General features: G+C 46.1%; 2 protein-coding genes across 3 annotated transcripts in view; both read left to right on the forward strand.

The window, feature by feature from the left end:
* Positions 1–2229, forward strand: part of cad (carbamoyl-phosphate synthetase 2, aspartate transcarbamylase, and dihydroorotase) — a 17710-nt gene extending 15481 nt beyond the window's left edge. Inside the window, exons 40-44 of the mRNA XM_024290968.2 lie at positions 899–1024; positions 1096–1251; positions 1325–1426; positions 1496–1590; positions 1657–2229. Coding sequence (XP_024146736.1) covers positions 899–1024; positions 1096–1251; positions 1325–1426; positions 1496–1590; positions 1657–1756 — 579 coding nt within the window. The 3' untranslated portion in view covers positions 1757–2229. The remainder of the gene's footprint in view (positions 1–898; positions 1025–1095; positions 1252–1324; positions 1427–1495; positions 1591–1656) is intronic.
* A 524-nt stretch (positions 2230–2753) lies between these two features.
* dnajc5ga (DnaJ (Hsp40) homolog, subfamily C, member 5 gamma a) overlaps positions 2754–12180 on the forward strand; it is an 11163-nt gene continuing 1736 nt past the window's right edge. Inside the window, exons 1-4 of one of the 2 annotated variants that reach the window (XM_024290971.2) lie at positions 2754–2954; positions 8981–9108; positions 9315–9528; positions 9908–10064. In XM_024290971.2, the coding sequence (XP_024146739.1) occupies positions 8990–9108; positions 9315–9528; positions 9908–10064 (490 nt within the window). In that variant the 5' untranslated portion in view covers positions 2754–2954; positions 8981–8989. The remainder of the gene's footprint in view (positions 2955–8980; positions 9109–9314; positions 9529–9907; positions 10065–12180) is intronic. The other variant, XM_024290969.2, reaches the window with a different exon arrangement.

Below are 12180 nucleotides of genomic sequence, written 5' to 3' on the forward strand. Positions count from 1 at the left end.
TGTTTTCAAATTTTCTAAATTTCTTTTCTCAAATACACAATCTGTTTTTTTCATTCACTTTAAGCTTAAATTGACCTCGTTTACAAATAGTTACTTAATATAAATATTTAAATATTTCCTTCAAAGAGTTTGGAAAATTCCTGCCTGTGAGTTTCTAAAGATGTTCATTTAGTCAGCATGTATGTTTAGGTCAACCAAGTGTTGGCATTAGCCGTCCTATGGGAAATCCTATTATACGTTAGCATCAAGCTAGCAGACTTTAGCTTTATGTGCTAACTCGATCTGTATCTTTATGAATTGAAACCCCAAAAATGTTCAATTAACTGTTTTGATAGTCCATGACTAATGGATTAGACATTTTTCTTGGAATTGTGTTTTTTTTTTGCAGCTTTTTTATTTTCTTTTTCTCAGGTTTTCCTCATCATGTCAGTGGAACAGAATAATAATATAAAAACTGTTTGATCCAGCTGGATTTCAGGCGTTCTCCTCAGCTGGAATCTGCTCATAGGTGGAGGCGTGTCTGACTCCGCCTCCTCTGTAATCAGAGCGGACACTTCACCTCCTGCTACATCGGTGTCGCAGGAGGTGAAGTGTAAATTTTCTGCTATTTTTTATTGGATTTCTGACATCTGAAAGCTCCGCCTCCCACAGCGGGTCCTCCTCTCCATGCTGGAGCCTCATTTATTAAATTTAAAAATCTCTATTGTCCACAAACGAATAACTTCCATGTTTCTTCTTTCATCCACTCAAATCTCAGCATATTAGTTAAATTTATTCTTACTCTCGTCAGTTCCAGAGGGTTAAGCTGAAATCCTGATTTTTATTTTATTTATTTATTTTTATTTACACATTTAAACTGCTCTCAGCAGTTCTAAGACCTTTTCTCCACGCCCTGCAGGCTGCGTCTCGCCACTGCCGTAAGCCCGTGATCAACGCCGGCGACGGCGTGGGCGAGCATCCCACCCAGGCCCTGCTGGACGTCTTCACCATCAGGGAGGAGCTGGGGACGGTCAACGGCATGACGGTGAGCAGCGCTCGGATCACGGCGGCTCGGCCGGATGCGTCCACGCTGGTTAACGCCTGTACCTCCGACAGATCACCATGGTGGGGGACCTGAAACACGGACGCACCGTCCACTCTCTGGCCAAGCTGCTGACCCAGTACCGCATCACTCTGCGCTACGTGGCGCCGAGGAACCTCCACATGCCTGCAGAGATCATCGACTACGTCGCCTCCAGGGGCATTAATCAGGTGGGGAAGGTGAAGTTCTGCTCTGACACAGTCAGGAGGAGTCGGCCTGAACGCTCCTGCTCCCCCCGTACAGGAGGAGTTCGACAGCATCGAGGAGGCGCTGCCGGAGACGGACGTCCTCTACATGACGAGGATCCAGAAGGAGCGCTTCGGTTCTGAGGAGGAGTACACGGCCGTAAGCTCCGCCCCTCTGCTCTCTGTTAGGCCGATGCAGTGCCCTAACCCTGAACGCTTTCTCCAACAGTGCTTCGGTCAGTTCATCCTCACCCCCCACATCATGACGGCCGCCAAGAAGAAGATGGTGGTCATGCATCCTCTGCCGCGAGTCAATGAGATCAGGTAGGACTCGGACCGAGGACGCTAAAGCTCCTTCTGTCGTCTGCTTTAAAGCTCTGACTCTTTCAGCGCGGAGGTGGACACGGACCCCCGGGCGGCGTACTTCCGGCAAGCGGAGAACGGCATGTACATCCGGATGGCGCTGCTGGCCACCGTTCTGGGCAGATGAAAGCTCCTCCCACAGAGGACGGAGAACCCGGGAGTTCTGTCTTTAAACCTCTGAACGATCTTTACATTCTGATTAGGTTTTTGGGTCCAAAAGCTTCTGAAAACGCTGTAACACTAAACTGTTTTTCTCTAGAAGATCACAATCATGTCATTCAGCCTCTGGTAGAAACGGGAAGACCATTGAAAGCAGAGAGCTGAAGCTGCTACAGCTTTACCACAGAGCGGATAGAAAAAGGGAGATGCTGTTATTTTAGCACCAAATGTTACTTCTGCACATTAGTCTACCTCGTGTTGAGCCGTATTTTCACCAGTTCTTCTACTGATCATCATTAGCTGGATAAAGCAGTATTTTTGGATGTTTTCCTGGTACTTTCATTTCATTTTTTTCTTTTTTTGTTACAGGTTAATGGATTTAAAATGTCATCTGAACTTTTATTGTTTGATTCTTTTGAGAAATAAAGACAATTTCACTTTACTGTCTGGTGACAAAGTTTTTATTTTTGAGAATAATTAAAACTACAGAAACGTTTAAAAGAATTAAAAATCCTGTAACTTCAGATATCATTTTAGGGAAAATCCCTTTTGGTCAACTTTTATTAATAATCTTGATAAAATCTCTGTCAAAGTTTATTCTTTAAAGGCGCGTCCGTTAAAAAAATATTTAAATTCAAAATAATTTAATAAAGAGGTCGGGACTTATAAAACAAATCATGAATGACGCTTTAACGGTGCTTTCACGTGTTGCTGCTTCCTTTGGGTAACGATGGTGCGTTCGAGGACTTACGTTTACTTGTTAAATAAACTCGAAACGTCACGATGCCTTTAATTCCATACGTGTAATTAACTTTGAGCACTATTTTGAGGAACATAAAATAACTATAATGAAGCATCGGTTGACTATTTTGTTAATTTATGGTTGTGGCGACTACCTGATGCATTTTATTTGAACGTTTTTGTTTTCCTGCCGTTACATTTTAACTTACTGTTTTTTTCTGGGGACCGTGAAGGCAGCACTAGTCCTGCTGTATTTCCTGGAGGGCGGAGCTTCACACCGAGGAGGGAACGCAGAGCGCCGCCGCCGCTGCTACCGGCTAACGACAGAACCGGGTTTCAGTGCCATTACAGGAAGCGACCCGGTCCAACTAAATGCCTCTATGATCCACCGGACCTTCCAACAGCAAACGCAGCGTTCCGTTCAGGTAAGGCGGCCCGGTTCTCCGGAGCGGCGCGGCGCGCGGCTAGCTAACCGGATGCTAACTTAACGACGGTTCAGGAAAGTAGTGAAGGTTTGTTTGATGTGACGAAGGAAGGAGCTGCTGTCGAGGAACCGGTCCAACACCGCCGCTCTCTGGCGCTTATTGCGGTCCGGACCTCCAGAACCCACCGGTACCGAGCGCTCAGGCTAAAGCTGCGGCTGTGTCCAGCTGTTGCTCAACGTTCACCGTGGTTCTCCCGAACGTGTCCGGTTTCCTTCAGATCATCGTCTTAGTCCGGGTTAGTGATCAGATTAACGCGGCTGCCCGCGTGCGCGTCACTCCGGGTCATCTGGGTGAGGCTCGGTAAAAGATGGAGACTTGACCGGTTCCGGTCCATTTGTGAATGTGAGGTGTCAAACAGAAAGTTGCTCTCCTGCCCAGAGGCGGATTAGCACCGGATTACAGCCGCGCAAGGACAAACACCGCATAATCACGCCGCATTCCCGCCTTCAGCAGCTGCTGCGGGTCTGATGGAGCTTCCGTCCAACAGATGGTGGCCCGGGTCTTTGGGTCCGGTATCAGGGCCCGGCTTCAGGTTAGGATCACGTGACCTGTCCACCTCCATCCTCGGGACCTGCTGGAGGATCCAGCCGCAGGTTCGTCCTGAAGCTGCCGTTCGGAGTCAGTGACGTCATCTGTCACTCAGATCAACTTCACAACTTCCGCGGATGCTTTGAACTCTTGCATTGACATGTATATCATATATTCTATATCCAGTTATGTCGTCTTATAGACGATCTTTGGTTCTTGTCGGCATCAATTACAGATTAACAGGAAGTGAAATTAAACGATTGTTGATCCATGATTTAACAGATCAGGATAATACAGATAAAACAGTGGAACGAATCTATTAAAATAACCAAACGTCTTATTTACTGCAGTGTGGAGGATGGAGGTCCATCTGGATGTGTGAAGAGTTTTAGCCAAAACCTAAAAACCTGAGTTGTTTTCTTGGACATAGTTTCTGCAGAGCAGCAGAATCCCTCCCTGAGTTGTGGGTGGGACCTTTGGCATGGAGTAATCCCGCCCCCTTCCCCATCATATAACCGTTTGCTTACTCCCCTGCTAGCTTACAGCCCTCACGACCTAACAAACCGAGAGTGTTTCCGGAGCTCTGCAGCCGTACGGTTCTGATCCAGATTCCAGGGAAACAAAGACGTTCATGGATCCATTTGTCTGCAAGTGGATTCATCAGAGCTGTGAGCTTGTAAACTTACAAGCTTTTTTGATTTTGTCTGACTCAATGGTTTGAATAAAGAATTATGAAAGTCTAAACACAGTTTTCATTAGAGTGGGTCTAAAGAAAACTGTAATTCTTTTGAATCTTTCATGAATTATTTAGAAGTTTTTTAGACTTCATTACTGGTTATAAACTGATAGTTGTTGGTTGGGAAAACAAGCTAGATGAAGGCCCGATGCTGTTCTCTGGTTCCTCTCCACCTGAGGACGTCAGGTTCTTCCTCCCATCGTGTCCAGAGTAAAGTGACGGTCCTGGATGTTCAGGGAGTCTCTGCTCGACTCGAGCAGCATCTGGTCTCCTGATTCAGCGAGATGGCCTGATTAACAATTGGTGTGTGTTAACAGAAAACATGCTCACCGCAGGACGGACACTGGTTGCTAGGTTACAGTTAAAGGTTTCATTTTTGTGGCGGTTTTAGTTGAGGAATCTGTCGCTGACATTGAAGCAGAAACTCCGGTTCATGAGGTCAAAGGTCAGAAATGCTCTCAGCTCGCCATGTGAAAACACTTGGAAGATAAACCTTTAAAATGAAACTGCTTAATCACCTGACTCTAAAAAAACAACCAAAAGTCCAGAAATGCAATCATCCTGAAAGCGGATTTCCCTCGTTTGTCATCCAGAGACGCAGGTTCTCTGACATCAGTCACATTCCAACCAATCGCTGCTCCTTCATCCATCAGGACATTAAAACGGATCACCTGTTCGTCGCTTTTCAGGACAGCCTCACATGTCACATGACCTCTGAGAGAGCGGGCTTTGTTCCCTGAAACGTGTCAATAAAGTTTTCTCCAGATCTTTATCGATCGATCGATGATCCTGTTTTTCCAGATGTGAGCGATGTCTCCGTTAAGCAGCTTGAGCTTCATTCTCATCATTTCAACCACTGGAAATCTTTGGATCAGAAGCTCCAGTATCCTACTGACCCGCTTGAGCGGAGTCGGTCCGTTCTGTCTGTTACATAACCGTCAGCAGCAGGAAATGAACAAACTTCTCATCCCTCTGGGTTTCATTTGTCTCTGATCTGATTTGGTTTTTACAGTAAATCACCACGTGTGTCAGTAGAAGCGTCTTTATTCTGAAGGAATTCAGCCCCTGGGCCTTTTTAGCCGTGCTTTTATTGTGAAAGACCAAACCTGACTGAGCGCTGAAGAAAACGTTCCTGTAAACATAAGATTGAAAGCTGAAGACCTTCATTAAATGCATTATTCATCCATTTTGTAGCATTAATAAGGGGCGCCGCTCAGTGGACGCTTCCGCAGTGAACCTTGAACTGTACACAGTGTTGAGATATGACCTTTTTTTGCCACCCATTATGGTGTATTTTTTTGCTTGTATCTAAACATTGTGTTCTTGGTTGTACTGAGAAACAATGAATTTCCCTCCAGGGATTAATAAAGTATCTTGATTGATTGATTGATTATGCAGAGCCGGCTCTTACCTGGAGAACCTGGTTCCTCTGGTGTTTGGAAACCGTCCCGACTGTCAGACGCTTTGATGCTGTTTGATTTTGAGGATCGCTCTGTTGGCCTGTGTTTCAGATCTTCCTCATTCTCTGACATGGTTTGGATCTTAAAAGGACTATTTATAGACTCAAGCATTTCTAAAAGTGTAACTAAAACAGAGCTTTGCTTTGTTGACTCTGAAAACGAGAAAACAGAACTATTGTTGGATGTGAGAGGAAGTGCAGATGCTTCTGTGCTCAGATGTTGGTAAAAAGCCTCACAAGTGTCTAATCGGGTGACTGTTGAGCATCAGTGAATTATCTGCTGTTATTTGTGTAAAACCATCATAATCTTTGTTATTCTGATGTTTGTATCCATAAATCCGGATTCAAACCTTCCCCATCAGCTTCGTTTTAATCACTTTGAGCTGCGTTCACGTCACACAGCTGCAGCTCTGTGGTCACAACGATGCTGAGATATTTTGATGGTGGTGGACGCCAGCAGAGACGTTTATGAAGGTGTTCAGCAGAAACGCCACCTGGACCTGCAGCAGACGCCGTTCTGAAGATATGATACGGCTTATTTACTGCTTCTATCCAAGTGATAAATGATTTAATTAACCATTAAAACACATTCGTCTCATTTAATGTTCAGATAAAAGCTCCATTTAAATATCTGAGTAGCGGAGCAGACTCTCTTCCTTTGAATGAAATGTATAAAAATTTCTGCATCATTTTCAGAAACTTTTTTGAGTTAAAATTAGACTGATGACATTTTGAAAGAAACATCTGATGCTCTTTGAGTCTTTGAGCTGCTGTATTCTCACCAAAAACTCCTCAAACTTCACTGAAAACCTTAAAAAAGATTTTAAAAATCAGATGTAGATCCTGAAGTGACGGTGAAACGATGGTCCTGTAGAAAGAGCCAAAGGTGTGTCCTCGTTAACGTCCTCGTGATGTTTACTGACTCGTGAATGTGGCGCCGCACGGCTGTATCTGGTTTGAAGCATGGTGGCGGCGTGCTCATGGTCTGGGCTGCTTTACTGCATCTGGAAAAGTCTGGAGACTGTCAGTCACTCAGGAACCAAACCAGCGGCTTCATGTGGAAGTTTGGTTTGTGTTGCTGGTGGTCAGAACAGGAGTAAGAATGAACGATGGAGGAACGCTGGGATGTTCTGAAGTCTTCTTCTGTGGTCTGAATCCAGTCTGGAAGAACGTCTGGAGGACATGAGCACAAGTCTCTGATCATCTGACCATCACTTTAGGCCTCGCCGGCGGCCGTATTTCAGAATAAAAGTCAGATTTTCTCTTTGGTTAGTTGGTTCAGTCCACATCTGTGCGATCTGACGGCAGACTTCGACCCAAACGGCGTTTCTGCTTCTGCTCAGAGCACCATCTGGTGAAGCCGCTCGCATGGAAACTCCACCGCTCTCACATCAGGAACCGCTCAGCTAATTAGATGAGAAACGATGGAAGTGAAGCGAAGACGGACTCGTTCAGGAGGGGGTGGTGGGGGGTGTGTGGGGGGGTCCTCATTAAAGCAGAGATGACCTCAAAGCACAGAAGGTGAGAAAGCACGGGCAGGACGCCGCTTCCTGATCCACAGCGCCCGCCGGCTCCACGGCTAATTTTAGAGAGACGTGTGGTTGAAGAGAGCTGGAGTTTCTCTGCATGCTGTCCAGAACTGACCCGCTCAGAACCAGCCAGGTCCAAACATGATGGTTGGAGCTTTTGGCTCCAGCAGGAAGGAAGTTCTTCATGAATTCATCTGACAGCTGAAGATAAAAATGTTATTCATGAAGGTTGAAAATTTTCTGTATCAGCCTCAGAAGGTTCCTGTAAACCACATGTGTTAAAGTCAAGGCCCGGGGGCCGGATCCGGCCCTCGGGTGATTCAATCCGGCCCTCCAGATCATTTTATTGTTATTAATGACCCGATGTTACCTCATTTCTAACTTGTATAATTTTGACAAAATATATTTTTATGGAGAGTAAAATATTAAAGTTATTTAAGTTTTAAGTTGATTTATTCTGGAATAATATTCCTGCCTTTTTATTATTCATAATTATGTTAAAAAGTTACAGTTTAAAGTTTTAAAATTGTGTATTCTTGGATATTTCAACATTAACTAAGATGTTTGAGGCCGTTCTGGAGTTTAGCTAATATTTCAGCTACATGCTAGCTGTTTTGGGTAACTTAAGTTTCTGTTTTTTAGTTTTTTATGCTAATTTTGCATTTACCAAATAATTTAGCTGGTTATCAACTTCAGCTTTTTTATCTATCAGCTTCAGCATTTCAGCTATCAGCACTATCATCTTCAATTGCCAAATTCATCTTCCAGCATTCACACTAGCATTATCACAGGTAATGCTGTATATCTAGTTCAGAATTATGTTACAAAGTTATGTTTTAAAGTTTTAAAATGTAGTTTTAGAGTGTTCAGTAAATGTTTCTCCTGTTTGACCAACGACCTCAGTGGATTTCTGTCCCCTGTGTGGTTGAGTTTGACCCCCTGCTGTAAACTGACAGGTCTGAACTAACCTGATCCTGGATTACGTAATCCTAAATGGAGCCAGTGGATTGAGGCGATGCCCTCATGGCCATGTTTACTGATCAGCATGAGCCAGTGGAACTCCTGCTGTGTCTGCATGAACTGCAGTCTGACTTCAGGAGGAAACGGGTCGTTTCAAACCGGTCCAAAGTTCTGCTCAGGACTCAGTCTGATGAAGCAGGAGCGGATTGTCTTTTCTTCTCTGTGTTTGTTAAATGCAGAACATGAGTTTGGACCTCAGGTCTCAGAAATCCTGCAGACAGAACATGAAGGATCTGTAGGATTTCCAGTCTTGATCCATGTCCAAACCTCAGGAGAAACTCCTCCTTTGTGTCTCCCGGCCGCCGGACTGAGGAGCAGTTCTGTTTGGGTTCCTGTGGTGGTTCAGGAGCAGCGCCGGGGTAATGTTTAACCTGACCGCGAGCCGCTCTGCCAGCTGAAGGTTGTCACACCCGTGTTTGTCGCCCTCTGACCAGATGATGAGTAATCTGATAGATCAGCAGAATGTAATCTCCCCGAGCCTGTGAGCCAGCTGGATTATGGGCTGGACTGAGTAATGGTCCGGTCTTTGTCTTCCTCATGAGGCTGGAGGGTCCTCTTGATCGGTGTTGGTTCTGTGATGAAATCTCAGACTGATGCAGTTAGAAGGTTTAGTCTGAGGTTTGTTTGGATCAGAACCTTCTTCAGATGTTTTAAACATCTAGAATCCTCACCTGGTTTTGTTTTGTGGTTCCAGAGGTGAGACATGGCTGAACAGAACTCCGCTCGCCCCCAAAGGAAGATGTCCACCTCTGGGGAGAGCATATACAAGGTTCTGGGTCTGGAGAAAGGAGCGTCAGCAGAGGACATCAAGAAGGCCTACAGGTAACCGTCTGCAGAGGCTCCTCCCCTTTCCCAGCACCTGTCTGTCATTTTACCTCCTTATCTCTGAGGTTTTCCTTATCTTTGATCTGCACGGTGGTCATAAAGTTCTGCAGAAGTCAGAGTGAAGCAGTAGTTCTGGACAGAACCGGTCTAGAACCGTCTGTCACTCTAGAACAGAGTCATGGTGCGGTTCTGTTCCCCGTCAGGAAACTGGCGCTCAGGTACCACCCGGACAAGAACCCGGACAACCCCGAGGCGGCGGAGAAGTTCAAGGAGATCAACAACGCCAACTCCATCCTGAACGACGAGAACAAGAGGAGGGTGTACGACGAGTACGGCTCCATGGGGCTGTACGTGTCCGAGCAGTTCGGAGAGGACAGCGTCAAGTACTACGTCCTCATGTCCAAGTGGTGGTTCAAGGTTGGTACCAGTCTTATCAGACCGGGTCGGGTTCTGCTGGGAAAACTTTTATCTGGAATGTTTTATGAGCCTCATAAAAGACGACCTTGAAAAGAACCAGCAGCAATCAGGAAGTGTTTGGGGGAATAAGGAAGTGGAGACGTTTACGGGAGTCACAGCGACCACAGAAGAAGAAAACAACGTTTATGGTTCAGTTAGCAGAACATCCTAAAGAGAAAAACAACTCAAGTGACTCAAAGTTAGAAGAACATAAATCAGCTGATTATGAAGTTTCTGAGGTTCTGTAGTTTTGGTAGATTGGGGATTTGAACTTCAGTTGTAATGAGTCTGACGGGATTCGAACCCTCGGCGTCTGACCTGCGTGTCTTGGTCCCGGCAGAGCCTGATGCTGTGCTGCACCATCTTCACCTGCTGCTGCTGTTGCTGCTGCTGCTGTTTCTGCTGCGGGAAGTGCAAATCCGCCGACGACGAGGAGAACTACCAGTACGTGGATCCTGAGGACCTGGAGGCCCAGATCAAAGCGGAGCAGGACGGAGGTGAGCCCGCCATGCAGGGGTCGCGTTAGCCCCCGCCATGTAGGGGGTCGCATTAGCCCCCGCCATGCAGGGGGTCGCGTTAGCCCCCGCCATGCAGGGGGTCGCATTAGCCCCCGCCATGCAGGAGTCGCATTAGCCCCCGCCATGCAGGGGTCGCATTAGCCCCTGCCATGCAGGGGGTCGCGTTAGCCCCCGCCATGCAGGGGGTCACGTTAGCCCCTTCCATGTAGGGGTCGCGTTAGCCCCTTCCATGCAGGGGTCGCGTTAGCCCCCGTCATGCAGGGGTCGCGTTAGCCCCCGTCATGCAGGGGTCGCGTTAGCCCCCGCCATGTAGGGGTCGCGTTAGCCCCCGCCATGCAGGGGTCGCGTTAGCCCCCGCCATGTAGGGGTCGCATTAGCCCCCGCCATGCAGGGGGTCGCGTTAGCCCCCGCCATGTAGGGGTCACATTAGTCGCGTTAGCCCCCGCCATGTAGGGGTCGCATTAGCCCCCGCCATGTAGGGGTCGCGTTAGCCCCTGCCATGCAGGGGGTCGCGTTAGCCCCTGCCATGCAGGGGGTCGCGTTAGCCCCCGCCATGCAGGGGTCGCGGGGAACCCTGACAGGAATCCTGCGTCTAGTTCAGTAAAACCAGATGTTTCTTCTTCTGCCTTTGAGCAAAACGTTAAACTCGTACTCAGAATCTCACCTACTGCCAGCAGAAAGAGTTTTGGATTAAATGAACGACCTTTGACCCCTGGAACAGACCGCCATCTTGAACGTTCCAACAATCCTCCTCCTTCAATCAGTCCTACCTCCTGTAGCTTCATCAGGAAGCTGCTTCAGACAAAATGTTGGTTTTGTAAATCCGGCCGATAAAACGATAACGATATTTATCGCGATGTAACTTCCTGATAGAAGAATGAACCCATCGTGATAGACTTTTATTTTGAAGGGTCCAAATGAACCATTTTCTCTTCTTAGAGAGTAAACGTTTGCATGTTTATTAACTGCCCCTCCTCTGCGTCTGCACTCGACGTGAACAAACGCTAATCGTCTCTGTGACGTTTGTCACTCAGGTTCCAGTCAGACTGGAGGACAAACCGGCTGGAGATGTTGTAGCAACAGAAAGGTCAACCACAATGTGGCAGAGCATGATGCTACGATGCTAATGCTAACTAGCACTGGACTTCAAGACGTGGCTGATAGATACAAAATGAATTCATAGAAAACATTTGAATTATAGGATTGAATCTGCTGGTTTAGCAGCAGGTGTGACATGAAAAACTGCAACCTGTGGAATGTTGTTAGTGTTTTATTTTATATCTCTTTTGAAACTTGAAAACTTTGGCTGTAATGTTCAGTTTAGTTTGTAATATTTATGCCTATTCTTATTCATCTGAAAGCACTGTTGCATCATGGTCCTTCAGAGCATCTGTTGTGGTACGACAGGAAACAAATATTTGCATCTAAACAACGTGCTGATGACACATTTCTCTTATGAGCAGTGATTCGATTGACAAATATAGGTATTTGGTTTATATCGTGATATATATTGTTATCGCATAAAAACTAAAAAACCAAACAATCGTGAAATGTCGTCATCATGAAGAAGAAGAAACCTCGTATCGAAAACAAATGTCATGACGCCCAGCCCTAGTTTTACATGAATCGACTGAAATAACATAACATACGATGAGAACATATCAGGAATGTGGGCGTGGCTAGTTGCAATGAGAACATATCAGGAATGTGGGCGTGGCTAGTTGCTAAGGAAATCCAAAAATGTACTTCTGCTGATTCTTTGTTAGCGCACACGGATCTGTTGGTCATCTCCAGGTGATCAAAACATCCAATGGTTGCCATGGAAATGAACCAACAGAAAAGCCGCCATTTTGGAAAAAGTGTTTGTTTGGTGGTTGCGTCCAGAGGCCACACATCGCTGCTTTAATCTTAGAATAATTCTGTCCTGAATGAGAAGATAAACGTGGTTCTGATCCAAACAGAAGAAACTTTGATCCTAAAGGATCAGAGTTTGTAACTAAACACGTGAAATAATCAAATAACTTTATTTCTAAAGTTTCTGCTGCATCATTTAAGGCTGTTGTTGTTTGTTTTTAGCTTCAGACTGTTACCCCCC

Source organism: Oryzias melastigma, linkage group LG24, assembly GCF_002922805.2.
Source record: "Oryzias melastigma strain HK-1 linkage group LG24, ASM292280v2, whole genome shotgun sequence".
In the NCBI taxonomy this organism is placed as follows: domain Eukaryota; kingdom Metazoa; phylum Chordata; class Actinopteri; order Beloniformes; family Adrianichthyidae; genus Oryzias; species Oryzias melastigma.